This window comes from Orcinus orca, chromosome 2 (assembly GCF_937001465.1).
Source record: "Orcinus orca chromosome 2, mOrcOrc1.1, whole genome shotgun sequence".
NCBI classification, from domain to species: domain Eukaryota; kingdom Metazoa; phylum Chordata; class Mammalia; order Artiodactyla; family Delphinidae; genus Orcinus; species Orcinus orca.
Genome location: NC_064560.1, coordinates 107,819,537 through 107,845,445, shown reverse-complemented (window position 1 = coordinate 107,845,445; position 25,909 = coordinate 107,819,537). Strand labels below are relative to the sequence as shown.

At 36.2% G+C, this 25,909-nt stretch overlaps 1 protein-coding gene across 8 annotated transcripts in view; it reads left to right on the top strand.

The window, feature by feature from the left end:
- AP4E1 (adaptor related protein complex 4 subunit epsilon 1) overlaps nucleotides 1–25,909 on the top strand; it is a 94,792-nt gene that overhangs the window by 27,309 nt on the left and 41,574 nt on the right. For 7 of the 8 annotated variants that reach the window (XM_049706037.1, XM_049706038.1, XM_049706039.1 and 4 more), the window contains 6 exons: nucleotides 2,571–2,699; nucleotides 3,742–3,865; nucleotides 3,973–4,091; nucleotides 10,518–10,820; nucleotides 12,985–13,099; nucleotides 22,067–22,190. In XM_049706037.1, coding sequence (XP_049561994.1) covers nucleotides 2,571–2,699; nucleotides 3,742–3,865; nucleotides 3,973–4,091; nucleotides 10,518–10,820; nucleotides 12,985–13,099; nucleotides 22,067–22,190 — 914 coding nt within the window. The remainder of the gene's footprint in view (nucleotides 1–2,570; nucleotides 2,700–3,741; nucleotides 3,866–3,972; nucleotides 4,092–10,517; nucleotides 10,821–12,984; nucleotides 13,100–22,066; nucleotides 22,191–25,909) is intronic. The other variant, XM_049706041.1, reaches the window with a different exon arrangement.

Sequence of the window (25,909 nt, the reverse complement as noted above, 5' to 3'; positions counted from 1 at the left end):
ACAACAGGAGAAGCCACCACAATGAGAAGCCTGCGCACCGCAACAAAGAGTAGCCCACGCTCACCGCAAGTAGAGAAAGCCCACACGCAGCAACGAAGACCCAACACGGCCAAAAATATAAATAAATAAATACGTTTTAAAAATAAATAAAATAGAAAATGAAACAAATGCTGTCAAGACAAGAGCACTCTTAAAAAAATAATAAAAAAATAAATTATGAGTTGGAGGAGTTAGGTCCAGTTACCTGTATAGGATTCATTAATATCTTTTTTGGTCCAAGAATTGTATGAATCGGAGACCTGAACTCTATTCCCAGGTCTTCCTATTAGTACAATTTTAAGAAGTTATTTATGATGATTAATTTTTTCCATTATTAACATCTATAAACTAGGCTAATGCAGTCCCTATTGAATATGTAGGAATGTTGAAAGAATTAATAAAGATATCCCTAAAATGTTGTGAACTTTTTGGAAGGAAAGTTATATAATTTTTTTCAACTTTCTCCTTTTATAAAATTGCTTCAATATCTACTTGGGTGTCCATGTAGGTATATCTGTTAATTCTTATGTAGAGAATCACTTTATACCTTCATTTAAAATGGTATATGGGACCTAGGTAAGAAGAGTAGATAGTTTTATTTCTGATTTTAAAAATAATAAAGATAAAAAGAATCTACTAAACATCTAAATTACTTAAAAGCAGTGAATTAAAAGTAGTTTATTGAGAGAACACTGTATTACATTAAACAACTATAATTTTTAAAAGATAAGATTATGAATTTTGAATTTTAGTACTATTTTTGAAATAATATTTTCAAGAAATTGCCATCTACATATATATACATGTATGTTTTTTGCATTCATATTTTTAATCTTCTGAAAATTGTTACCTGCCTTGAATGAATCCAGGAAGTTTACAGATGTACTAATTTCTATGTGTGGACATTGTAGAAAAATGAGAAGATGCCAAGGGACAGTAACAAATAATTATATTGCTCTTCCACTTTGAACAGACATAGAGCATGCATTTTCTGTGTGTGGTTAAGTACTAAATTGAACACGGTTGACTTAGATACAGTTTTCTTATTGCTGTATTTATTTATTGGGATCTCATTTAAAAATGAGGGTCAAAGGGAAACTAGACAACTTTTAAAATTATGAAGTCTGATCTGTAGTGAGAAAAGTAGCTTGAATTTTTGGGGAAGGGTACTGAGTATCAGTGGTGCCCCAAGAAGGTACTGCAGTACTGTCTCCTTGATGCCACTGTCACTTCTAACCTCCATCAGTAACCATATGGCAAGAACTTTGGTCCTGGGGTATGGAGTGACCTGTTGCTTGGGGCTGGGATTCCCTTTTACCTGATTTTATTACTTTTCTTTCATAGCAGGGAAAAAGAAGTCAAGAAGGAGTTAACAGAAAAGACCTCTAGCCATGCAGTTCATAATACCAGTCCCCATTCAGTCCTGGAAATGCTAAATTTCATGGTCTTAGAGTAGGAAGTAAATTTGGTGTAGATTATCTTAAAATATGTGACATATAGAGTCTACAGGAAGCATGTCTGAAGCAGCTTCATAGGTTGAAAGTTATAAATACATGGGGAACCTATGTATTTATAGATTTTAAATGGTGTTAAGGATTAACTGGAACAGTTAAAAAAAATTCAAAATCTGTTGTCCTTTGTACTTGAAGTCCTGGGTATAGGACTGAAAAATTAGAAAGAACCCTAAAGATAGATGAACAAGTTTGATGAGAAGGATATGTGGAAATTCTCCTGCAGCTAATATTGTTGCTCCTGAAATGCCAGTAAATGATGCTTTCTCATTATTGCCCTTTGTCTCCTACTGATTTCTGGGAACTGTGATATTTTTACAACCCTGATGTAGGGCCTCAGAAAGCCAGCCAAATGGGAGCTTACTCTGGTACTGGTCTTCCTTCATCTTTCTTCAGGCAGCAAGAGGTATATGCCTCATCACTGAGAAAGCTGTAAAATGGTTCTTCCTTGATACCCGAGATTCTGAACGTAGGCCTTGCTGGGGTTTGAAGTGCTTGCACTACCTTATCCATCCATTAGAGACCATTTGCCCTTAGCTGACAAATCCATTCAAGTGTGGTTTTCTGTTGTTCGGGTAGTGTGGAAAAAGCATTTTGCAAGACTGGATTTTTATATGTGTATGCATGTATACACACACACGTGCACATGCATAGCACACAGGTATAAGTAATGTAGGTTTAAGAAGCTGTTACATTTTTAGAAAATAGATTATTAACCTTTTAACTTTTTAGTCTTTACATGGCCTGTCATGTAGAGATGTCAGATGATTATTATCTATATCAATAGAAGGCTTTTAGACTTTGGAATTGATTATAATTCTTTTTTTTTTTTTTTGACAATAGTCTTACCTTTCTTAAGTTCTGTTCAGTTAAAATGTGCATTTCTTGAGCACCTATTAACTGCCCAGTAGAGCTACATAAAAGTGGAAGAATCAACTGTTACAAACCTATATGTTACAGTATTTATTTGTTATCATGCATAGTTTTATAATACTATTTTTATTTTTCTTTCTTAAATAGACTCTGGAACTTCTTTACAGAATTACTAATGCACAGAATATAACAGTGATTGTCCAGAAAATGCTTGAATATTTACATCAGAGCAAAGAAGAATATATTATTGTCAATTTGGTTGGCAAAATAGCTGAGCTGGCTGAGAAATATCCTTTGTTTGGACCATGAGTCATAAAATACCTTTAGTTACACAGTGACTTTAAAATAATTGCTCTAGACATGGTCACTTGCAGGTTGAGTTCAGAGGCCCAGCAGTAACTTCCATTCCTGATATTCAAGCCTCTCTTGCTGTCAAAAGCAAGAATTCGTGTAGACTTCCTAGGGGATGACTTTTTTCCTGGTTCTTTTTATTCCATTGGTCAGTATTATCAGCAGGAGGATACAGGAATCTCGTCTGATTCCTCTTAGAGTCCCTCCTTGTCTTTGACTTTACTTCCTACTCAGTTTCTTTCCTGAGTAAAAGTTCTTGTTGTTTTCAGGGGATTGTTGAGGGGATCAGGATGCTAAAATTTATCCTTTACACTACTGTTTATACTGGAAATTGTCACAGTGAAGTAATTGGCAACTCCATTCACATGTTACTTTTCTTCACATTTGTTTCTTAAAAGTCAGAGGAACTTTGCAGGTCACGAGGTTACTCATCATTCTTTTTAAGATGTCTGTTGTTTAAATCTAAGATTGAATGAATGAATAATGCTGATCAAAGTATCTTGGAAATTGCTTAAGTATAGTTTTGTCCTAACCAGTGCTATAGCTCTGGCCAGCAGAATGATAGAATTTTAGAACTGAAGAAGAACAGATTAGAAAAGAGGGTCAACAACTTGTTCAGATAGACATGTCACAACATTTAGTTTCTGAAGTGCATATCATTTTCCATTATGTTTTTTTCCATAGTTAGCTGAAACATTTCTTTCAATTATTTCAGAGTTATTTATTGGACACCTGTTATGTGCAATATATGGTGCTAGATAAAGCACCATGAACTGGTTTATTAAGTTTATTCAGTAAGCTTTTACTGAGCACCTATTTTACATAAAGCTGGAGTGGAGAACAATTTATTGGCAGAAGTTAAAGGTATAAATGCCAAACTAGGATGAACTGAGGGTTATTTTTTTTAAGATTTATACAGAAAGGATAATTTTAATAAGTGGCATTTGGAAGTGTACTTGTTCTTAACACTGTGGACACATATGCTCCTGATAATGCGTGGTTTATTCAGACAATGAATGCTGTATTTTCAGTGGGAGGAGATGTTATGCATCCTGATATTCCCAATAACTTTCTGAGACTGCTAGCAGAAGGTTAGTAAACTGTTGCATTCTGCAAAGATTTTAAAATTAAATGTTTTTATTACAGAGTCCTTAGAGAATTTAGTAGAAATTAAAATGGTATATTAATTTCTTTGTAGGTTTTGATGATGAAACAGAAAATCAACAATTAAGGCTCTATGCAGTTCAGTCTTATTTCACTTTACTAGATGTGGAAAATGTGTTCTACCCACAGAGATTTCTTCAAGTTATGAGTTGGGTGAGCAAAGTACATTGAATCATAAATGTTTATAATATTCTTTTTTTATAAAGTCAAATACTAATAATATATTTCTTCAGAAATCATTCAGTTCTACTCAGTTAACTCCTTCAGCTGTCAATTTTCTTTACCAGTGGCTACCTTCTATCACTTAACTATTTACTTATCTATTCATTCTCTCTGCCATCTCACTTGACTAGTCTTTTAAATACGGGTATTTATTTAGATGCCTGTCTGTGTCTACAATGCATTTGTTGTGTTTTCTATGTGAATCTATTTTTGAATATGTGAATACTCATATATCTGTGCTATGTTAGCTTTCTATTGCTGCATAATAATGTTACCACAAACTTAAAACAACACACATTTGTTATCTCACAGTTTCTGTGGGTTAGGAGTCCAGGCATGGGTTCTCTGCTTAAGGTCTTTCAGGGTTTCAATCATCGTGTCACTTGGGGCTGCTGTTTCATCTGAAGCTTGATTAGTAAAGGATCTGCTTCCAAGCTCACATGTGGTTGTTGGCAGAAATCAGTTTCTTGCAGCTGTAAGACTGAGGGTTTGAGGTTCAGACTGTTGACTGTTGCCTGCCCTTAGCTCCAAGAGCTGCCCTCAGTTTCTTGCCAGGTGGGCCTCCCAACATGGCTGCTTGCTTCATCAAAGCCAGCAAGGAGATCATCTCTGCAAAACAAGGTCACAGTTTTACGTTATATAAACCTACATAATCGTATACATCCTGTCACCTTTGTATATTCTTTCTTGTGCATATGAGCGAGCATTTCTTTAGGGGGAGATTTGGAGAAGTGCAGCTCTGGGTCATAGGATATTCACACTTTAATATTTTATGGTTTTGTCAAATGTTAGCATGTTAACCATAATTTTACCCAGACTTTTATTAAAGAATTCTTTTCTAATCTACAGGAAAGTTGAAAAAATGGCATAATAAATACCCCTATACTTTTCACCTAGATTCCCAGTTAATACTTTTAACCACCTTTGCTTTACTGTATCCATTTGGTTCCCTAAGGTGTTATGGAAAAACCCGAACGAACTTTTTGGCCAACCCAGTACATCTATATCTATAGCTAGGTCTACCTATATACAGTTTGTTTTGTTGAGCCATTTAAAATTGAGTTGCAGGGGCTTCCCTGGTGGCGCAGTGGTTGAGAGTCCGCCTGCCGATGCAGGAGACACGGGTTCGTGCCCCGGTCCGAGAAGATCCCACGTGCCGCGAAGTGGCTGGGCCTGTGAGCCATGGCCACTGGGCCTACGTGTCCGGAGCCTGTGCTCCGCAACAGGAGAGGCCACAACAGTGAGAGGCCCGTGTACCACAAAATAAAATAAAATAAAATAAAATAAAATAAAATAAAATAAATAAAAATAAAATTGAGTTGCAGACCTCATGACACTTACCCTATAAAAAATTCAGTGTGAATCTCCCAAGAGTGATGTTTTAGATAACCATAAAACCATTATTGCACCTAAGAAATGTGACCTTAATTCATTAATATCACCCAATATACAGTCCATATTCAGACTTATCCAGTTGTCCAAAAAATGTCTCTTATGACTATTTTTCTACTCCTCCCAATCCCATATCAGGTTAAGATTCACAAATTGCATTTAGCTATGTCTTTTAATGTCTTTTATTTTACAGTGATGCACAGTTTCTTTTTGTTTTCATGACATTGATTTCTTTGGATGAATACTGTTGACTTGCAGAATGTCCAGCATTCTGAATTGGACTATTTCTGGTTCAGTTAAACATTTTTAGCAAGAATACTACATTGTCAATATGTATTTCTCACTGCACTGTATCAGGATGCATATAATGTCAGTTCCTCCAATTATTGGTGATAGTAAATTCTTTTGTTTGGTTAAGATGGTGACCTTTGTAAAGGTTCTCGCCATTGTAAACGTGCTGTTTCTCCTTACTAATTTAGAACTAATCTGTGAGGTGATTCTGTGAGACTTTGTGAACATCTGTTCTTCAACTATCTTTCATCAATGGTTTTAGCATTGATAATCCTTGTCTAAATTGATTGTTGTATTTGGTGGCCATTTGTATTTTCCTCCATGAACACGATATGTTCATATATTTAGAGAGTTTCTTTTTCTACAGCATACAAATCCTGTACCTGTTTTGTTAGATTTATACTTAGGTACAGATGGTTCCTGATTTAAGATGGTTAAGCTTATGATTTTTCAACTTTACGATGGTGCAAAGTGATACAAATTCAGGAGAAACTTCAAAATTTTTTTTAATTGAAGTATAGCTGATTTACAATAGTATATTAGTTACAGGTGTATAGCATGGTGATTCATTATTTTTGCTGATTATATTCCATTATTGATTATTACAAGATAATGGGTATAATTTCCTGTACTATACAGTATATCCTTGTTGCTTATCTATTTTATACATAGTAGTTTGTGTTTCTTAATCCCTTACCCGTAACCTGCCCCTTCCCCTTCCCTCTCTCCACTGGTAACCACTAGTTTGTTTTCTGCTTCTTTTCATTTTATTGAAGTATAGTTGATTTACAGCATGTGTTAGTTTCTGGTGTATAGCAAAGTGATTCAATTATACATATATGTACATACTCTTTTTCATATTCTTTTCCATTATGATGTAGTACAGGATTTTGAATATAGTTCCCTGTGCTATACAGTAGGACATTGTTGTTTATCTATTCTATATATAGTAGTTTGTGTCTGCTAATCCCAAATTCCTAATTTATCCCTCCCCCAACCCCTTTCTCCTTTGGTAACCATAGGTTTGTTTTCTATGTCTGTGAGTCTGTTTCTCTTTTGTAGATAAGTTCATTTGTGTCATATTTTAGATTCCACATATAAGTGATATCATATGGTGTTTGTCTTTCTCTTTGACTTCACTTAGTATGACAATCTCTAGGTCCACCCATGTTGCTGCAAATGACATTATTTCATTCTTTTTTATGGGTGAGTAGTATTCTATTGTGTATATATACCACATCTTCTTAATCCATTCAATATGTTGATGGGCATTTTAGGTTTGTTTCTTTGTCTTGGCTGTTGTAAATAATGCTGCTATGATCACTAGAGGCGTGTATCTTTTCAAATTATAGTTTTCTCCAGGTATATGCTCAGGAGTGAGATTGCTGGATCATATGGCAACTCTACTTTTAATTTTTTTAAGAAACCTCCGTACTGTCTTCCATAGTGGCTACACCAATTTAAATTCCCACCAACCATACAGGAAGGTTCCCTTGTCTCCACACCCTCTCCAGCATTTATTATTTGTAGACTTTTTGATCATAGTCATTCTCACAGGTGTGAGGTGGTATCTCATTGTGGTTTTTATTTGCTTTTCTCTAATAATTAGTGATGTTGAGCATCTTTTCATGTGCCTGTTAGCCATTTGTACATCTTCTTTGGAAAAATGTCTGTTTAGGTCTTCTGCCCGTTTTTTCATTGGACTGTTTGTTCTTCTGATATGAGCTGTTTGTATATTTTGGAAATTAAGCCAAAATATACAAATTGGTTGCATTATTTACAAATATTTTCTCGCATTATGAGGGTTATCTTTCATTTTGTTGATGGTTTCCTTTACTGTGCAAAAACCTTTTAAGTTTAATTGCATACCATTTGTTTATTTTTGCCTTAGGAGACAGATCCAAGAAAATATTGCTACGATTTATGTCAAAGAGTGTTCTTTTCTAGGAGTTGTATGTCTCAGGTCTTACATTTAGGTTGTTAATCCATTTAGAGTTTATTTTTGTATATGTTGTGAGGAAATGTTCTAATCTCATTGTTTTACATGTAGCTGTCCAATTTTCCCAGCACCACTTATTGAAAAGACTGTTTTTTCTCTGTCCTATACTCTTGCTTCCTTTTTTTGTAGATTAGTGGACATTAGTGTATAGGTTTATTGCTGTATTTTGTTCTTATACCCTGCAATCTTGCTGAACTCACTTATTAATCTAGAATTGTTTTTTGTAGATTTCTTGAGACCATGTTAATAATTTTTGCATCTCTGTGCATGAGGGATAGTGGTCTGTAGTTTTCTTGTTTTTTTCTGCTATGTTTGGTTTTGGTATCAAGGTAATACTGGCTTCATAAAATGCTTGGGAGTGTTCTTTCCTCTTCTGTTTCCTGGAAAGATTGTGTGCAAGGGTGTTGTTTAGTTTTTAAGGGTTTTGAAAATTTCTTGTTATCTTTCCTGTTACTGATTTCTAGTTTGATTCCATTGTTGTCAGAGAAAGTACTCTATAATTTCAGTTCTTTTAAGTTTTTTTAGGTTTATTTTATGGCCTAAGATATGATCTGTCTTATATGTTCTGTGGGTGCTTGAAAAGAGTGGGTATTCTGCTTATTGTTGGGTGGCGTGTTCTATAGATGTGGATTAATTCTTTCGGTGATGGTGTTGAGATGGGGTGTAGATATCTCTAACTATGTGGCCTCCACTGAGCCTGAGTCTCTGCTAGGCTTCCCCTGACACCACTCCTGCAGAGAGGGCGAGGGCTACTTCTTTAAACTTGGGTGGAGGTGAAGTATAGGCTTCCTATGTAGTCTTCACAGACAGTGCAGAAGAGTGGGCCTTTCTACAGCTTGGCGGGGATGAAGTTCCTGGTTTTCACTCAGTCTCTCTGTTACCACCCTTGCTGGGGAGTTGAGATGCTTTTTACAACCTGGTAGGGGTTGAAGTCTTGACTCTCCACTCCACCTTTGCTGGTATGGGTGGGGCTACAGTTTTTTCTATTTGGTGCTTGGCTGGAGTAGAAGGATTATTATCTGAAAGTTTTCTGTCTTCCTGGCCCTTTGGCTAGAGGGCAGGCTTTTCTTGGGGCTTTTTTGTCCTTTCCCACTGGCATTTCTAGGTTGCTGGCTCTCAAGTACCCAGTCTGAGGTATATGAGGCAACAGATAACCCACTGTATTGTTCCTTAGGTCCCAAGGTTCTTAGTGATCTGCCTTTTTTTCTCTACCTTTCAGTCTTTGTATATGTGTTTTATGTATAACATCAAGGGTTTTTAGGCGTACTTAGCAGGAAGAATAGTGGAAAAAATTCACCTACTCTATCTTCCCAGAAGCTTAAGTCCATTGATTTTTTTTTAACTAATTAATTTAATTTATTTATTTTTGGCTGCATTGGGTCTTCGTTGCTGCTTGCGGGCTTTCTCTAGTTGCAGTGAGTGGGGGCTACTCTTTTTTTTTCTTTAACATCTTTATTGGAGTATAATTGCTTTACAATGGTGTGTTAGTTTCTGCTTTATAACAAAGTGAATCAGCTATACATATACATATATTCCCATATCTCCTCCATCTTGCGTCTCCCTCCCACCCTCCCTATCCCACTCCTCTAGGTGGTCACAAAGCACCGAGCTGATCTCCCTGTGCTACGTGGATGCTTCCCACTAGCTATCTGTTTTACATATGGTAGTGTATATATGTCCATGCCACTCTCTCACTTTGTCACAGCTTACCCTTCCCCCTCCCCGTGTCCTCAAGTCCACTCTCTACGTCTGGCAGGTTGATTCTTAACCACTGTGCAACCAGGGAAGCTCAAGTCCATTGATTTTTGAACTAGGATTTAGGTTACCTGTTCTTCTAGAACTTCCTTCCATCTTTTATTAAACCAGTCAAAAAGTTATCTTACTATTTAAGGATTGAATTTATGTAGTCCTATTTCTTTTTTTTTTCCTCTTCTTGTTACTAGCCATAAATCTTCCCTTGCCTATCACCTCACCTCACTGTTTTTTTCTTGCTGGTCCCAGTATTATACATGAATATACTTCATAAATACTACTTAGGAAAGATCTCACACTCCATGAATTATCAGTTTATTAACGATCCTTAGACCGATAGGATTATATATCACCTGAATAAATTAGATGTAGGAAAGAGTATGTGTAAAATAATAGATCAGTGTTCGTCAGAGTCTCTTCTGTGGATCATCTACATCAGAATCAGCTGATGCTTTTTCAGAATGTGTATTGTATATCCCCACCACAGACATACTAAATCAGATTATCTGGGAGGAGAGTATAGAAATGTGTATTTCTATGAAACACCTCAGGTGGCTCTTACGCATACTAGTATGTGAGAACCACTTGTTTAAATGCTTATTGGAAAAAATAGTAACAGAATGTGAAAGTGCTTTTAAAAACCAACATCCAAACCTGGAAGTTCAGAAGAAAGCTAACTTGTAACGGTATGCTACTTTATATATTGTTAACGATAAAGATGTGGAAAACCTTTTTGTACTCACTTCCAGTTCTTGGTGTAATTTTGAACCTAAAATATACAGTTGTATCTTTAATAATTTCTTCACCATGAGAATATGTTTAGTATAAATTAAATTCACTCCGGCAGTAGGCACTTTGTTTAAATTTCTGAGTATAGTTGTTATATAACTTGATATTTGCATATATACATTTCTTTATTTTAGGTTTTAGGGGAGTATTCCTACCTCTTAGATAAGGAAACGCCAGAGGAAGTTATAACCAAGCTCTACAAGTTACTTAGAAGTGACTCCATTTCTTCAGAAACAAAAGCCTGGATAATTGCTGCTGTGACCAAGTTGACACCTCAAGCACACTCTTCTAATATAGTTGAGAGATTAATCCAGGAATTTACCACATCTTTGGATACTTGTTTGAGACAGCATGCATTTGAATTAAAACATTTGCATGAGAATGTGAAATTTATGAAGGGCTTGCTTCCAGTTGATAAGAGTTGTGAAGACATGGTGGTAAGATATCTGCATTCCATCTTTTACAAAATTACATTGTGTTTAAACAATAATTCTTGCATTTGTGATATATCTGGGATATGCCAAAATGTAATTTCTGTAGCACTTTAGATGAAGGTTGGCATTTTTCTCACATTAGTGTGAGAGAGCATTTGAGAGCTTCTACTCAGTAGTGATCCTAAATAGTCAGGAAGACTAATCGGTTCTGGAGAACTGCAGTGCAGGGGTTTATAGTCTATGACAATCTCTTTTAACATATAATAATTTGAGAACTTAAAAATTTTATCTCCTTTGAACTTCTCTAATATGTCATTTTATTATTGCTCTCTTTTCTTTGAGAATGTAAGAAAAAAACAGTTCTCCATTTTATTTTGTCCATCTACTATCTAAATCTTTACTACTTTGGAACCTGATCACCCGCCTTTTCTTCTCCCACCTACTTTCAGCCAGTGCTGCTTTTAATCCAAAGCACTTAGTTACTGCTCACCTCTGAGTTCTCTGTCAGATTGGTGTAAATCTGAAAACTTCCAGAAGGAAGTCAGATTTGTTCAGATTTTTATATTAGATGTCATATAGTTGAAGAAGAGGGGAGGATGGGCAGTATTCCCACTAATTATGGCTCAGATGTTCATGGCTTGTATTCATTTTGAACCTTTGTTCATTAATTTTTTTCATTAGCTCCTCATGGGTAGAGGCCTTGGTTTAACATTTGGTAGGCATTCCAGAGACTATATGAATAAATATGCTATACATAGTATTAAACTAGTTAGTTACTCTACTTCCCTTTCTTACAATAAAAGATAATGATGATGACATGGCTTCATCTCTTAAGAATCTTATCGAGGGACTTCCCTGGCAGTCCAGTGGTTAGGACTTTGCCTTCTAATGCAGGGGGTGTGGGTTCAATCCCTGGTTGGGGAGCTAAGATCCCACATGTCTCGTGACCAAAAAACTATAACGTGAAACAGAAGCAATATTGTAACAAATTCAATAAAGACTTTAGAAGTGGTCCACATGGAAGAAAAAACTCAAAAAAAAAATCTTATCAAAACTAAACTTTGCCAAATGCACAGTGTGACATGCCACTTAAATTTTTTGAGAATTACCTGCTGTTCTAAATTATCTGAGCTGTTTGTATACACTTGGCTAAATTAGGAGAGGCAAATCTGTGGTTTCTGAGGTCGTTACTGCTATATCCTCTTGTGTATCTCATTTTTATTTCTCTCCTCACTTTTTCTTTTCTCCTTTTCCCCTTACTCTTTCTTCATCTCTTTATTTCTTTTCATTTAAGCATTCTCTTGTACCTTTCTATTCTTGTACTTGATTGAAATTAAGTAATTTTCCACAGGTTTGTAACAAAGCATTTTTAGGTAGAATGGAATAGGATAGTTAAAGGCACTGTGGGAGGCTGGATAATGGGCCTCCCCAAGATATTCACATCTTAATCCCTGTAACCTGTGCATAAGTTACTTTATATGGTAAAAGGGACTTTGTAGGTTTGATTAAGTTAAGGGTTTTGTAACGGAAAGACTATCTTGGATTATCTGAGTAGGCATGATATAATCACAAGGGTCCTTATAAAAGTGAGGCAAGAGGTCAGAGAGGAGAAGGCCAAGTAACAATAGAAGCAAAGATTGGAGTGATATAGCCCCAAGCCGAGGAATGCTGGCAGCCTCTAGGAGCTGGAAGAGACAAGAAACCTATTCTCCACTGGAGCCTCCAGAAGGAACTAGCCTTTGCTGGGGGATTTGTTTTTAGCCCACAGCAGGAGGAAACTAATGTAGACACTATAGCTCATAGTGTATGTGTCTTCTCCTCTGGTAGGTTACAAGTCTCATGAGGCAGGACTTGTGTCTTACTTTGTCTCAGTTATAGCATCTAACATGATGCCTTAACATGTTGGATGCTCAAAAATGTATTCTGCAGTGCAGTGAAATGAATAATAAGTGCACATGACTTATATTGTTAGATTCTTAGCTGAGTGTTTTGATTATAGATGTTTCAGAAAGATAGAGAGTTGAGTAGCAATTTTAGAGTTGAAGTTCTGTTTTTCACTTAAAAATTATTTTTAGGAAATATGGGCTGAAATCACTTCTGTGAATGTGCAGTCTAATGTTTAGGGTAAGTTTTTTTAATTCCTAATTTTTGCTTTACTTTAATATAGGTAGATGCTTCCTTATCTTTTCTGGATGGTTTTGTGGCTGAAGAACTAAGTCAGGGGGCAGCACCTTACAAACCTCAGCACCAACGGCAGGAGGAAAAGCTTTCTCAGGAAAAAGGTAATTTTTCATGGGTTTATAATAAGCTAGATTGTAGGGACATCACTTTTTAATGCAATTGATATTATAGTCATGTAAGTAAATAACTAAGGAGATTCACTATCTCTTGTTAAGTCTGCTTGTGACTTGTTCACCCTGACCTTATTTGGGGTAAACAGGAAAAAAAAGTTAGCCTAGAGGTGTTCCCAAAGCCATAGGTTTCATGTACATAAGTACCTAAGATATGGCAGCCATCCTGGAATTTTAAAAGAACTTGAAGGTGGAATTATCATGTTGGTCACTGTGCTAAAGGGCTTACAGATATCAGCGTGAGCATATCTGCAGAAGAGTTTCAGAAGAAAACTCTGGTTTCTATGAACTAGTGAGTTTCATTTTATTCTGAACAATCTTGTATAGCTTAAGTGTGTTAAAATGCTTCCTCCAGCGAAATGTCTGATCAGTGAATTTAGGAACAGCCTAGAAAGAAAAGAATAACTTTACATTTAAAAAATGTAGGCTGTCAGGGAAAGACTTCTGTCATTATTTTAGTAAAGAGGAGATCACTGAGATATTTGATGGTGGATGGGATATATATATACACATATGTATGAATAAAGGGAGACCACTGAATATTATTTGTATAGGAAATCAGAATGTTAATACTGTAAAGTTCAATGCTGAAAGGTCTTTTTTTTCCTCCTATTCATTATTTAATGATTTTGTAGAGTACTTATTATTTTTTAGGTTCTGCGCTAGGCATATGAGTACAACTGAATGGTTCATCCTACAATGAAACCAAAAAGTATAAACACTAATAATAGGCTTGATGTTATTTTTTTTGCAGAAGTATTTGTTCTTTTAAAGTTTTTGACATTATTTAGCACAACAATACCTAAAGGCCTAGAAAATACAATTTTCTTTCAAAGGGTAATCAGTTTCCTTCCCATTTAACTCCTCATATATTGATAGAATATGTGAGGGGAAATAAAAGTTTTGAATTACAGTTGCCCCACCTCTGACTGTAGTGCATATAGAGGCCTTATGACATCCAAGGCATGGAGTGAAAATCTGGAGTTCCAGAGTGGGAGACATGGTCCAGTTGTCATATTTCCTTATTTTCAAATGTCCGGGAGCCATCAGTTGCTCTTTCTTTTTCGGCTGTGCTGTGTGGCATGTGGGATTTTAGTGCCCTGACCAGGGATCAAACCCATGCCCCCTGCAGTGAAAGCGCAGAGCCCTAACCATTGGACCACTGGGGAATTCCCCATCAGTTGCTCTTATTACTGCAATTCAAGGCTAGGGTAGGCAAGAGGGGTTAGGACAAGGAGCCTAATTTCTGGCATTGCCTTTCTTCTTTCTTAAAATAAGTTAAGTGGCTGATGCAAATATAATAGACCTGAAACTCTCCAAGCTAGTATATTCATTTGCCAAGTACATTTTTGATCATGGAATCATCATTATAAATGGGGTTAAACTGTCAAATTAGGCTCTTCCCCTCTCCTCCCAAACCTATTTTTCAAAAGTTCTCTAAAGTAAAATTGAAATTTCATGAGCCTAAACTGTCTTTTATATCATGGAAAAGGAAATCAGTTACGAGACAGGACATAGCAAGTGCTTATGCTGTGTACGTGAAGAATAAGTTATAAAATCATGGATCTTATAATTGTGGTTATTACAGAAAGTAAAGAGTGGGGGAAAAATAGGTATTTTCTGCCTAAAAAGTTGTTAATTCTGGAATCCTTCAATTGGCAGTCGGTTCTGATACTGATCTTGTTTGAGATTTTTATAAATCATTTGCAGAGTAGTAGTCAAATGTCACTTTTATGAAGGATACAGTACTTAGCTCTCTTGGGTAGAAAAATGCCAAGTTCGTAACAATAAACTTCAGGAAAATATTGTAAGATAATGAGAATTAGCAAACATAGGTGGGATACTGGGGAACTAACTTTTATTACCAGTTCCTACCCAAGAAAAGCATTGAGGAATCAGTGTGGATTATTCTGTTAAAATGTTATTTGAATATGTTGTAGCCCCAATGTTAGATAAAACCAGAGATAATAAGGGGAAGTAGCAGGATAATCTCCTGTCTACAGAACTGTGGATTTTTGAAAACCACATCAAGTTTAGACTGTTAGTCTCTCAAAAAATAAAATTAATAACAGCTGGGGATGGTCAGAGAGGTATAGCCAAATGATCAAGGTATAAAAGAACTGCAGAGAACTTCAAGATGGAGGAGGAGTAAGACATGGAGATCACCTTCCTCCCCACAAATACATCAGAAATACATCTACACGTGGAACAGCTCCTACAGAACACCTACTGAATGCTGGCAGAAGTCCTCAGACTTCCCAAAAGATATATATATTTTTTTCCTTTTTCTCTTTTTGTGAGTGTGTATGTGTATGCTTCTTTGTGTGATTTTGTCTGTATAGCTCTGCTTTTACCATTTGTCCTAGGGTTCTGTCTGTCCTTTTTTTTAAGTATAGTTTTTAGTGCTTGTTATCATTGGTGTATTTGTTTTTTTGGCTTGGTTGCTCTCTTCTTTCTTTCTTTCTTTTTTTTTAATTTTTAAAAAATTTTTAATAATTTTTTTTTAGTTTTTATTTTAATAACTTTATTTTATTATTGTTATTTGTTTCTTTCTTTCTCTTTTTCTCCCTTTTCTTCTGAGCCGTGTGGCTGATAGGGTCTTGATGCTCCAGCCGGGTATCAGGCCTGTGCCTCTGAGGTAGGAGAGCTGAGTTCAGGACATTGGTCCATCAGAGACCTCCTGGCTCCATGTAATATCAAACGGTGAAAGCTCTCCCAGAGATCTCCACCTCAATGCTAAGACCCAGCTCCACTCAACGACAAGCAAGCTATAGTGCTGGACACTCTATGCCAAACAACTAGCAGGACAGGAACACAACCCCACCCATTAGCAGAGTTGCTCCCTAAAATCATAATAAGGTCACACACATCCCAAAACACACCACTGAATGCGGTCCTGCCCACCAGAAAGACAATATCCACCCTCATCCACCACAACATAGGCACCAGCCCCCTCCAACAGGAAGCCTACACAACCCACTGAATCAACCTTAGCCACTGGGGACAGACATCACTAACAACGGGAACTATGAACCTGCAGCCTGTGAAAAGGAGACCCCAGACACAGTAAGTTAAGCAAAATGAGAAAGAAAGAAACACATAGCAGATGAAGGAGCAAGGTAAAAACCCACCAGACCAAACAAATGAAGAGGAAATAGGCAGTCTACCTGAAAAGAATTCAAAATAATGATAGTAAATATGATGCAAAATCTTGGAAATAGAATGGAGAAAATGCAAGAAACGTTTAACAAGGACCTAGAAGAACTAAAGAGCAAACAAGCAATGATGAACAACACAATAAATGAAATTAAAAATACCCTAGAAGGGATCAATAGCAGAATAACTGAGGCAGAATAATGGAGAAGTGACCTGGAAGATAAAATAGAGCAGAATAAAGAAAAAAGAATGAAAAGAAATGAGGACAGTCTCAGAGACCTCTGGGACAACGTAAAACACACCAACATTTGAATTATAGGGGTCCCAGAAGAAGAAGAGAAAAAGAAAGGGACTGAGAAAATATTTGAAGAGATTATAGTTGAAAACTTCCCTAATATGGGAAAGGAAATAGTCAAGCCCAGGAAGCGCAGAGAGTCCCATACAGGATAAATCCAAGGACAAACATGCCAAGGCACATATTCAAACTATCAAAAATTAAATACAAAGAAAAAATATTAAAAGCAGCAAGGGAAAAACAACAAATAACATACAATGGAATCCCCATAAGGTTGACAGCTGGTCTTTCAGCAGAAACTCTGCAAGCCAGAAGGGAGTGGCAGGACATATTTAAAGTGATGAAGGAGAAAAACCTACAACCAAGATTACTCTACCTAGCAAGGATCTCATTCAGTTTTGACAGAGAAATTAAAACCTTTATAGACAAGCAGAAGCTAAGAGAATTCAGCACCACCAAACCAGCTTTACAACAAATGCTAAAGGAACTTCTGTAGGCAGGAAACACAAGAGAAGGAAAAGACCTACAGTAACAAACCCAAAACAATTAAGAAAATGGTAATAGGAACATACATATCGATAACTGCCTTAAATGTAAATGGATTAACTGCTCCCATGAAAAGACATAGACTGGCTGAATGGATATAGAAACAAGACCCGTATATATGCTGTCTACAAGAGACCCACTTCAGACCTAGGGGCACATACAGACTGAAAGTGAGGGGATGGAAAAAGATATTTCATGCAAATGGAAATCAAAAGAAAGCTGGAGTAGCAATTCTCATATCAGACAAAATAGACTTTAAAGCAAAGACTATTACAAGAGACAGAGAAGGATACTACATAATGATCAGGGATCAACCCAAGAAGAAGATATAACAATTGTAAATATTTATGCACCCAACATAGGAGCACCTCAATGCATAGGCAAATGCTAAGAGCCATAAAAGGGGAAATCGACAGTAACACAATCATAGTAGGGAACTTTAACACCCCACTTTCACCAATGGATAGATCATCCAAAATGAAAATAAATAAGGAAACACAAGCTTTAAATGATACATTAAGCAAGATGGACTTAATTGATATTTATAAGACATTCCATCCAAAAACAACAGAATATACTTTCTTCTCAAGTGCTCATGGAACATTCTCCAGGATAGATCATATCTTGGGTCACAATTTAAGCCTTGGTAAATTTAAGAAAATTGAAATCATATCAAGTATCTTTTCCGACAACAACGCTATGAGATGATACCAATTACAGGGAAAAAAATCTGTAAAAAATACAAATATGTGAAGGCTAAACAATACACTACTAAATAACCAAGAAATCACTGAAGAAATCAAAGAGGAAATCACAAAATACCTAGAAACAAATGACAATAAAAACACGAACACCCAAAACCTATGGGATGCAGCAAAACAGTTTTAACAGGGAAGTTTATAGAAATGCAATCTTACCTCAAGAAACAAGAAACATCTCAAATAAACAATCTAACCTTACACCTAAAGCAATTAGAGAAAGAAGAACAAACAAAACCCCAAAATGAGCAGAAGGGAAGAAATCATAAGATAGATCAGAAATAATGGAAAAAGAAATGAAGGAAACAATAGCAAAGATCAATAAAACTAAAAGCTGGTTTTTTGAGAAGATAAACAAAATTGATAAAGCGTTAGCCAGACTCATCAAGAAAAAAAGGGAGAAGACTCAAGTCAATAGAATTAGAAATGAAAAAGGAGAAGTAACAACTGACACTGCAGAAATACAAAGGATCATGAGAGATTACTACAAGCAACTCTATGCCAATAAAATGGACAACCTGGAAGAAATGGACAAATTCTTAGAAAAGCACAACCTTCTGAGACTGAACCAGGAAGAAATAGAAAATATAAACAGACTAATCACAAGCACTGAAATTGAGACTGTGATTAAAAATCTTCCAACAAACAAAAGCCCAAGACCAGATGGCTTCACAGGCGAAATCTATCAAAACGTTTAGAGAAGAGCTAACACCTATCCTTCTCAGACTCTGCCAAAATATAGCAGAGGAAGGAACACTCCCAAACTCATTCTACAAGGCCACCATCACCCTGATACCAAAGGCAGACAAAGATGTCACAAAGAAAGAAAACTACAGGCCAATATCACTGATGAACATAGATGCAAAATCCTCAACAAAATACTGGAAAACAGAATCCAACAGGACATTAAAAGGATCATACACCATGGTCAAGTGGGGTATATCCCAGGAATGCAAGGATTCTTCAATATATGCAAATCAATCAATGTGATAAAACATATTAACAAACTGAAGAATAAAAACCATATGATCATCGCAATAGATGCAGAAAAAGCTTTCGACAAAATTCAACACCAATTTATGATAGAAATCCTCCAGAAAGTAGGCATAGAGGGAACTTACCGCCACATAATAAAGACCATATATGACAAACCCACAACCAACATCGTCCTCAATGGTGAAAAACTGAAACCATTTCCACTAAGGTCAGGAGCAAGATAAGGTTGCCCACTCTCATCACTCTTATTCAACATAGTTTTGGAAGTTTTAGCCACAGCAATCAGAGAAGAAAAAGAAATAAAAGGAACCCAAATCGGAAAAGAAGATGTAAAGCTGTCACTGTTTGCAGGTGAAATGCTCCTATACATAGAGGATCCTAAAAATGTTACCAGAAAACTACTAGGGCTAATCAATGAATTTGGTAAAGTAGCAGGATACAAAATTAATGCACAGAAATCTCTTGCATTCCTATACACTAATGATGAAAAATCTGAAAGTGAAATTAAGAAAACACTCCCATTTACCATTGCAACAAAAAGAATAAAATATCTAGGAATAAACCTACCTAAGGAGACAAAAGACCTGTGTTCAGAAAACTATAAGACACTGATGAAAGAAATTAAAGATGTTACAAATAGCTGGAGAGATATACCATGTTCTTGGATTGGAAGAATCAACATTGTGAAAATGACTATACTACCCAAAGCAATCTACAGATTCAGTGCAATCTCTATCAAACTACCACTGGCATTTTTCACAGAACTAGAACAAAAGATTTTACAATTTGTATGGAAACACAAAAGACCCCAAATAGCCAAAGCAATCCTTAGAAAGAAAAACGGAGCTGGAGGAGTTAGGCTCCTGGACTTCAGACTATACTACAGAGCTATGGTAATCAAGACAGTATGGTAGTGGCAGAAAAACAGAAATATAGATCAGTGGAACAGGAGAGAAAGCCCAGAGATAAACCCACATACATATGGTCACCTTATTTTTGACAAAGGAGGCAAGAATATACAATGGAGAAAAGACAGCCTCTTCAATAAGTGGTGCTGGGAAAACCAGACAGCTACATGTACAAGAATGAAATTAGAACATTGCCTAACACCGTACACAGAAATAAACTCAAAGTGGATTAAAGACCTAAATGTAAGGCCAGACACTATCAAACTCTTAGAGGAAAATATAGGAAGAACACTATGACATAAATCACAGGCAAGATCCTTTTTGACCCACCTCCTAGAGAAATGGAAATAAAAACAAAAATAAACAAATGGGACCTAATGAAACTTAAAAGCTTTTGCACAGCAAAGGAAACCATAAACAAGACGAAAAGACAACACTCAGAATGGGAGAAAATATTTGGAAATGAAGCAACTGACAAAGGATTAACCTCAAAAAGATACAAGCAGCTCAATATCAAAAGAACAAACAACCCAATCCAAAAATGGACAGAAGACCTAAACAGACATTTCTCCAAAGAAGATATACAGATTGCCAACAAACACATGAAAGAATTCTCAACATTCAGTGCAGAGGCTGGGTGACTGACTGTCACAGATGCTATTTAAAAGAGGCCTTCTAACCTTGGGATAGAAGTTTAAACCAGATGATTGGAAAGCTTAAAATGAGAGGATATTCTATCTGAAAAGGACCTTAGATTTAGACAGTTGGTTTCCAAACATGATTCAGAATCAGAATCACATAGAGAGTTTTAAAAAAATGATACAGATTTTTGAGACCTACTCCTATACCTTCTGTTAGTATATCTCTGAAAGCCTGGTTGTATGTATAAAAAGATACGTGAGAGATTCTGTGAAGTCAGCTTGTTCCTGGTTATCAAATCAGCACTTGGAAACTGCTGACCTAGTCTGAACCCTTTACCTGTTTATTAATTAGCCCATTATTTTTTTATAGTGAACAGTCATATCATTCATTTAGCTAACACACAAGCTAATTTATTTAGTACTCTTTGGATTAGGTGCTGTTTCCTTTGAAGGAGACAGTGTAATATAATGGTTGAGAGTGCAGTTCTGGAACCAGAGTATCTGATTTCTCATTTGCCTCTTTCATTTCTTGTCTTTGTACTCTTCGGTGACTTTTTGGCAAGCTCTTTGCCACAGATTCCTCATTGTAAGATGAGGATAATAATTACAGAAGTTCACATTTTATTTTCTAAGATACTTTTTATGATTTAAGAAGGTCCTTTATATTATAATCCAGACAGTCCAAAGAGATAATGTGCCAGTTAGGATTAAGTTTAGCTAAATAGCATATTAGAAAACAGAGAAAGCAGGGCTTTATACAAGGCGGAGGGTTATTGCTCTTTTCCATTAATGAAATCCAGAAGTAGGCAGCCTAGTATTGATGATGGTTTTTTATGAACATAAAAGAGGAAGGGAGAGAGGAAGTTTTTTCTTCCAGGAGGATTCCTCCCAGAAGTTGTACACAAAATGTGTATATAATTTCATTGGTCAGAATTCAGTCACATGGCACAGGAGTCTGGAAATGTCATCTCTTTTCTGGGTGGCCATGTACCTAGCTAAGAATTGAAGGTTCTGTAGCTTAGAAAGAAGAGGAAAGTGGATATCAGTATCTGCTCTACCACAATAACAATATGAATTTTATGGCTCTGATTGAATTCATTTGGGTATACAGACGCAAAGGAATCTGAACCTGGGTAAACCTTGTTCTTTGTCAGTAAGGGGGATTTCACATTGAGGGCTCCATCAGTCCAGTTGGTACAGGAATGTGCCTAAGAGCATTTTGTTAAACAGAAACATGGTCAGGTCTTCATTCATAGTTCATTAAACATTTTTGCATGAGAGCAGCAACTTTTCAGTAGACCTGGTTTATCAGTTGTCTTTCCTAATTGAATTCTTTTTTAGCTTTTAAGGGTGGTAAAAAGAAAAATGAAAGACTGTCTTTGATTAACTAATTGTATGAAGACTGTAGTAGAGATTTAATAAATCATAGCTGCTTTATTATTATTGCTATAAATATTTGATTAGATCATTTCCAAAGTCCTTTCCAGTTTAAAAATTGTCACTGGATTCTAGTTTTCTATTATTTTATATTTTGCTTTTTTTTCATAATTTTTGCTTTGTTTTAAATATGAACCTCTGTTGTTGTTTTAAAATTCTAGTTCTCAGTTTTGAACCATATGGACTCTCCTTTTCTTCATCTGGCTTCTCTGGACGACAGTCTCCTGCTGGCATTTCTCTTGGTTCAGATATATCTGGGAATAGTACAGAGACCGGGCTAAAAGAGTAAGTTCCTTTCTTAAAATTGAGAACATGGGAGTGTTTAAATGTCTTTACATGTTGAAGGATTCCTGAAAGCTAAATTCTGCATGGGTTGTTGTTTCAGCTGTTTCTATTTATTGCTCTCGAGGTATTGATAGTGTATAGCCTGTCCTTGTACTTTAAGAGAGCTTGCTTACTTCCAAGACAGTATAGAATGTATACAAGCTTTACACATAGTAATGATGTGTGTGTTATTACTACACATCATGCATACACACACACACACACACATTTTTAAAGAAATGTATCAGAACTCATATACCCAGTGAGGTGACTGTTCATATCATTCTGCATTCCTCATAATGTACTTCTTATAACCATCTCATTGGAAGATTGACGAATATATAGATGAACATAAAGATGATGGACTTCACTTGAGAAAGCTGTGTACTTTGTTCAGAATACTTTCAGAGCTTCTTTCCAGCCACCTTGAAAATTGGTGATACATTTTTCTAAATGTCTTAACATGGAGTCAGATCTTCATCCTTGGGCTTCCCTGGTGGCGCAGTGGTTGAGAGTCCGCCTGCCAATGCAGGGGACACAGTTTCGTGCCCCGGTCTGGGAAGATCCCACATGCCGCGGAGCGGCTGGGCCCGTGAGCCATGGCTGCTGAGCCTGCGCGTCCGGAGCCTGTGCTCCGCAACGGGAGAGGCCACAACTGTGAGAGGCCCGCGTACAGCAAAAAAAAAAAAAAAAAAAAAACTTCATCCTTTTTAGGTAAATTTTGATTTTGGAAATATGAATAAATTACTAGAAATATGATTAAGTTAATAAAATGAGATAATGTATGTAAAGTGCCTCATACAACCCAGTACGTAATAAATGATTGATAAATGGTAGCTAAAATTAATAATTGTCATTGCTATCATTATTGTTATTATCCAAAAGCTGAATTTACTACATAAAATTAGTAGTCAAGCTGGATAACTTTGGTCAGTATACCAATGTGACATAAAGTAATGAAAATGGCTTTCTTGTTTGTGAAGGAGCTTCTTCTAAGAGTTCAAAAATGTTTTGAGAAATGGCAACATTGTTAGAATAAATGATAAAATCTCAAAGGTGACAACTTTGAAAGATGACATTTGAACAGACTCAGTAACCTTATTTTATGTTAGTCTTTGCATTTGTCAGTCTTCCAGTGATATGGTTATAAGAAGTATTTATCAGAAAAATGACACATAGATTATGAGGAATGTAGAATGATATGCTGATTGAAATGGCATAAGTTCAAAATCTCTTTCTTAGCGTTTTTTTCCTGCTCTGTTGACACCCTTTTCTTTCCCAGACATTTAATTTCAGTATTATAAGCATGGGGAGCAGATACGGTTTGTGAGCATGTGATGGTGGTGGTGATAGCAATTAAGTGCCTCAAACAGGGAATAGAGGGGCAAGGGAAGGAGAGACAGAAACCCTCCAAGTCCCTTTTGCCTGCACAACAGATGATGGCATCTGCTTTTTTAGTATTGAACTAGGATCTGGGGGACTTGACAGGGCCTTGTAAATCCTGTATGTGTACATGTACTACCCTCAGAGAAATGACATTTGGCAAAGCTGCTCAGGAATTATACATATGCTGGATAACCATGAAGTGCAACCTGAGGGATGAATTTAAAATTTCTTTCCAAAGAGGACCACAGCTCACACATTATTTCAGATTAGGAACCTAAGTGGTAATTGGTGAGGTGTATCAGCTTTAGAGAGGAGATGATCATTCTTCTGCAGTCTCTGGCAAGCTGAGAATAAAGTGGGGCAAGCCCAATTTAGCATTTCTTACCTTAAGCCCTATTACAGAGCAGCACCCTACCACAAATGGGAATTTCTAGAGCTCAAAGTACATTCCTAATCTTTTGAAGATTGCTTGGCCATAATCTACATCTGTGTTTGAATGGTCTGATTAAAAACAACACAGAGGTATACCGTATAAAACCATGAATTATAATATTATTGTTGTCAAAATCCAGGCAAAGATGACTTACGTTTAAAAATTTTTTATGTTATGTTTCATATCATAAAGAGGCATATGTTGTGTATGAAATGGTTTTATGCTGCTCTCTTATTTATCTACCTTCTTTTTAGACTTTCTGTATGTAATGCATGACAGTAAAAATTTATGTTGATAATAGGCATGTATTCAGGCTCCTTTTTCTTCCCATTCTCATTTTTGCCTGTTATTGTGGGTTGAAGTCCCTGGGGAGTGCATTCCAAGATGGAATTTAGCATGCAGAATATTAAGGAGTGCCCTTGGCATCAACAACTGTGGAAGGAAAGGAAAAGAAGAGGGTTTGGGCAGAGGAAGAAGTTAAGCAATGCAGTGCCAACAACAGTGTCTGCTGACCCCATAGGAAGCTCTGAAGCTAGAATGGCCCATCTGAACTGTCCTAAGTTAGGCTAAAATGGGTGGCCAGGACTCTATACTTCTGTTCATCAATTATTAGATATGGGCTGCCCTGGAAAAGGGCATGATCTGCAACTGAGATGACTCTGCAACTGAGACAAATCCCTAAGGGTGCTATGCTCCTAACAGCTGCGCCAACAAAGTCCTTCATTGAAGGGGGATCTGGATGGAACATCCTAGGGTCTACCACACCTGCCTTTTTTTAGTTAAACTAATATTTGAATCATTTGGGGAGTTGCTCTTTTTTATTCCCCCCCCCCCCAATAATTAAAGGATATGTTTTGGTAAACAGGGTTACAAAAAACACTGTAATCCTGCTGTGGGCATTCATGAATCCTTTTGAGTTGTTGCTGTTGAGCATCCTAGAAGTGCTGGGGTCATTTTAGGGGTTCCCCTGATGACTTTTTTGTCTGCTCACACAAGATCAACCAGTTTTCTTCTAAGAGGTTTGATAGATAACTAACAGTTTTTTTTTAACTTTTTAGAAAACTCTTTTGGTACCTGAAAGAAAGGGATGAATGAAGATATTTGTAAAGGAACATTCAACAGTAAAATTCATTGAGTAGGCATGGACTAATTCCCTATAGGACGTTCTTTATTAACATTAGACTTTCTTTTAGCCAGTTGGTACTTAATAGCATTAGTTCTTCACTCAGTATGAAGTATAATGATCTGTTTTTGTTTCTGGCATACTACAGAAAATCAAACTGACCATGATTCCAACAAATTAAAATGGAATAATAGTACAGATATTTCTGAATCCTTCTTTTAGATTCATTTCACGATCTGCCTATCTTATAGTACAAATTTTAAAAATTCAGTTTTGGATCATGAGAGGGATACTTAAATGAGCCAGTGCCAAGGACACATGGTTCTTATATGAAAACAATAGAGGCAGTCTTTGGTTGTTTCAGCCTGCACTTACGATTCACAGCTGTAGCTTTTGGGACAACAGTAGGTGAGACCTAATTCTAATCACAACTTTATTCTTTTTCATCTCAGGTATAAAAAAACTCCTAAACTTCATGCTTTTTCCAAAAATACTACTGTTTTCTTCTACAGATCAAACTTCATTCATTTTTATAAATGTACATTTATAATAGTTGAAAGTGTAGCTTGTGCTCACATTAAGAAAACCTTGTGGATTAAAGGTAAATTTACACATAGGAGTAGATTTGAATGATTTTTTTTTTTTTGCTCTCAACAGGATTTTATGTAGTGAATTTATGTAGTGTTAATTCCTTCACTGAGTGATTATAGGTATGAAACTTATATCATTTCTGATCTT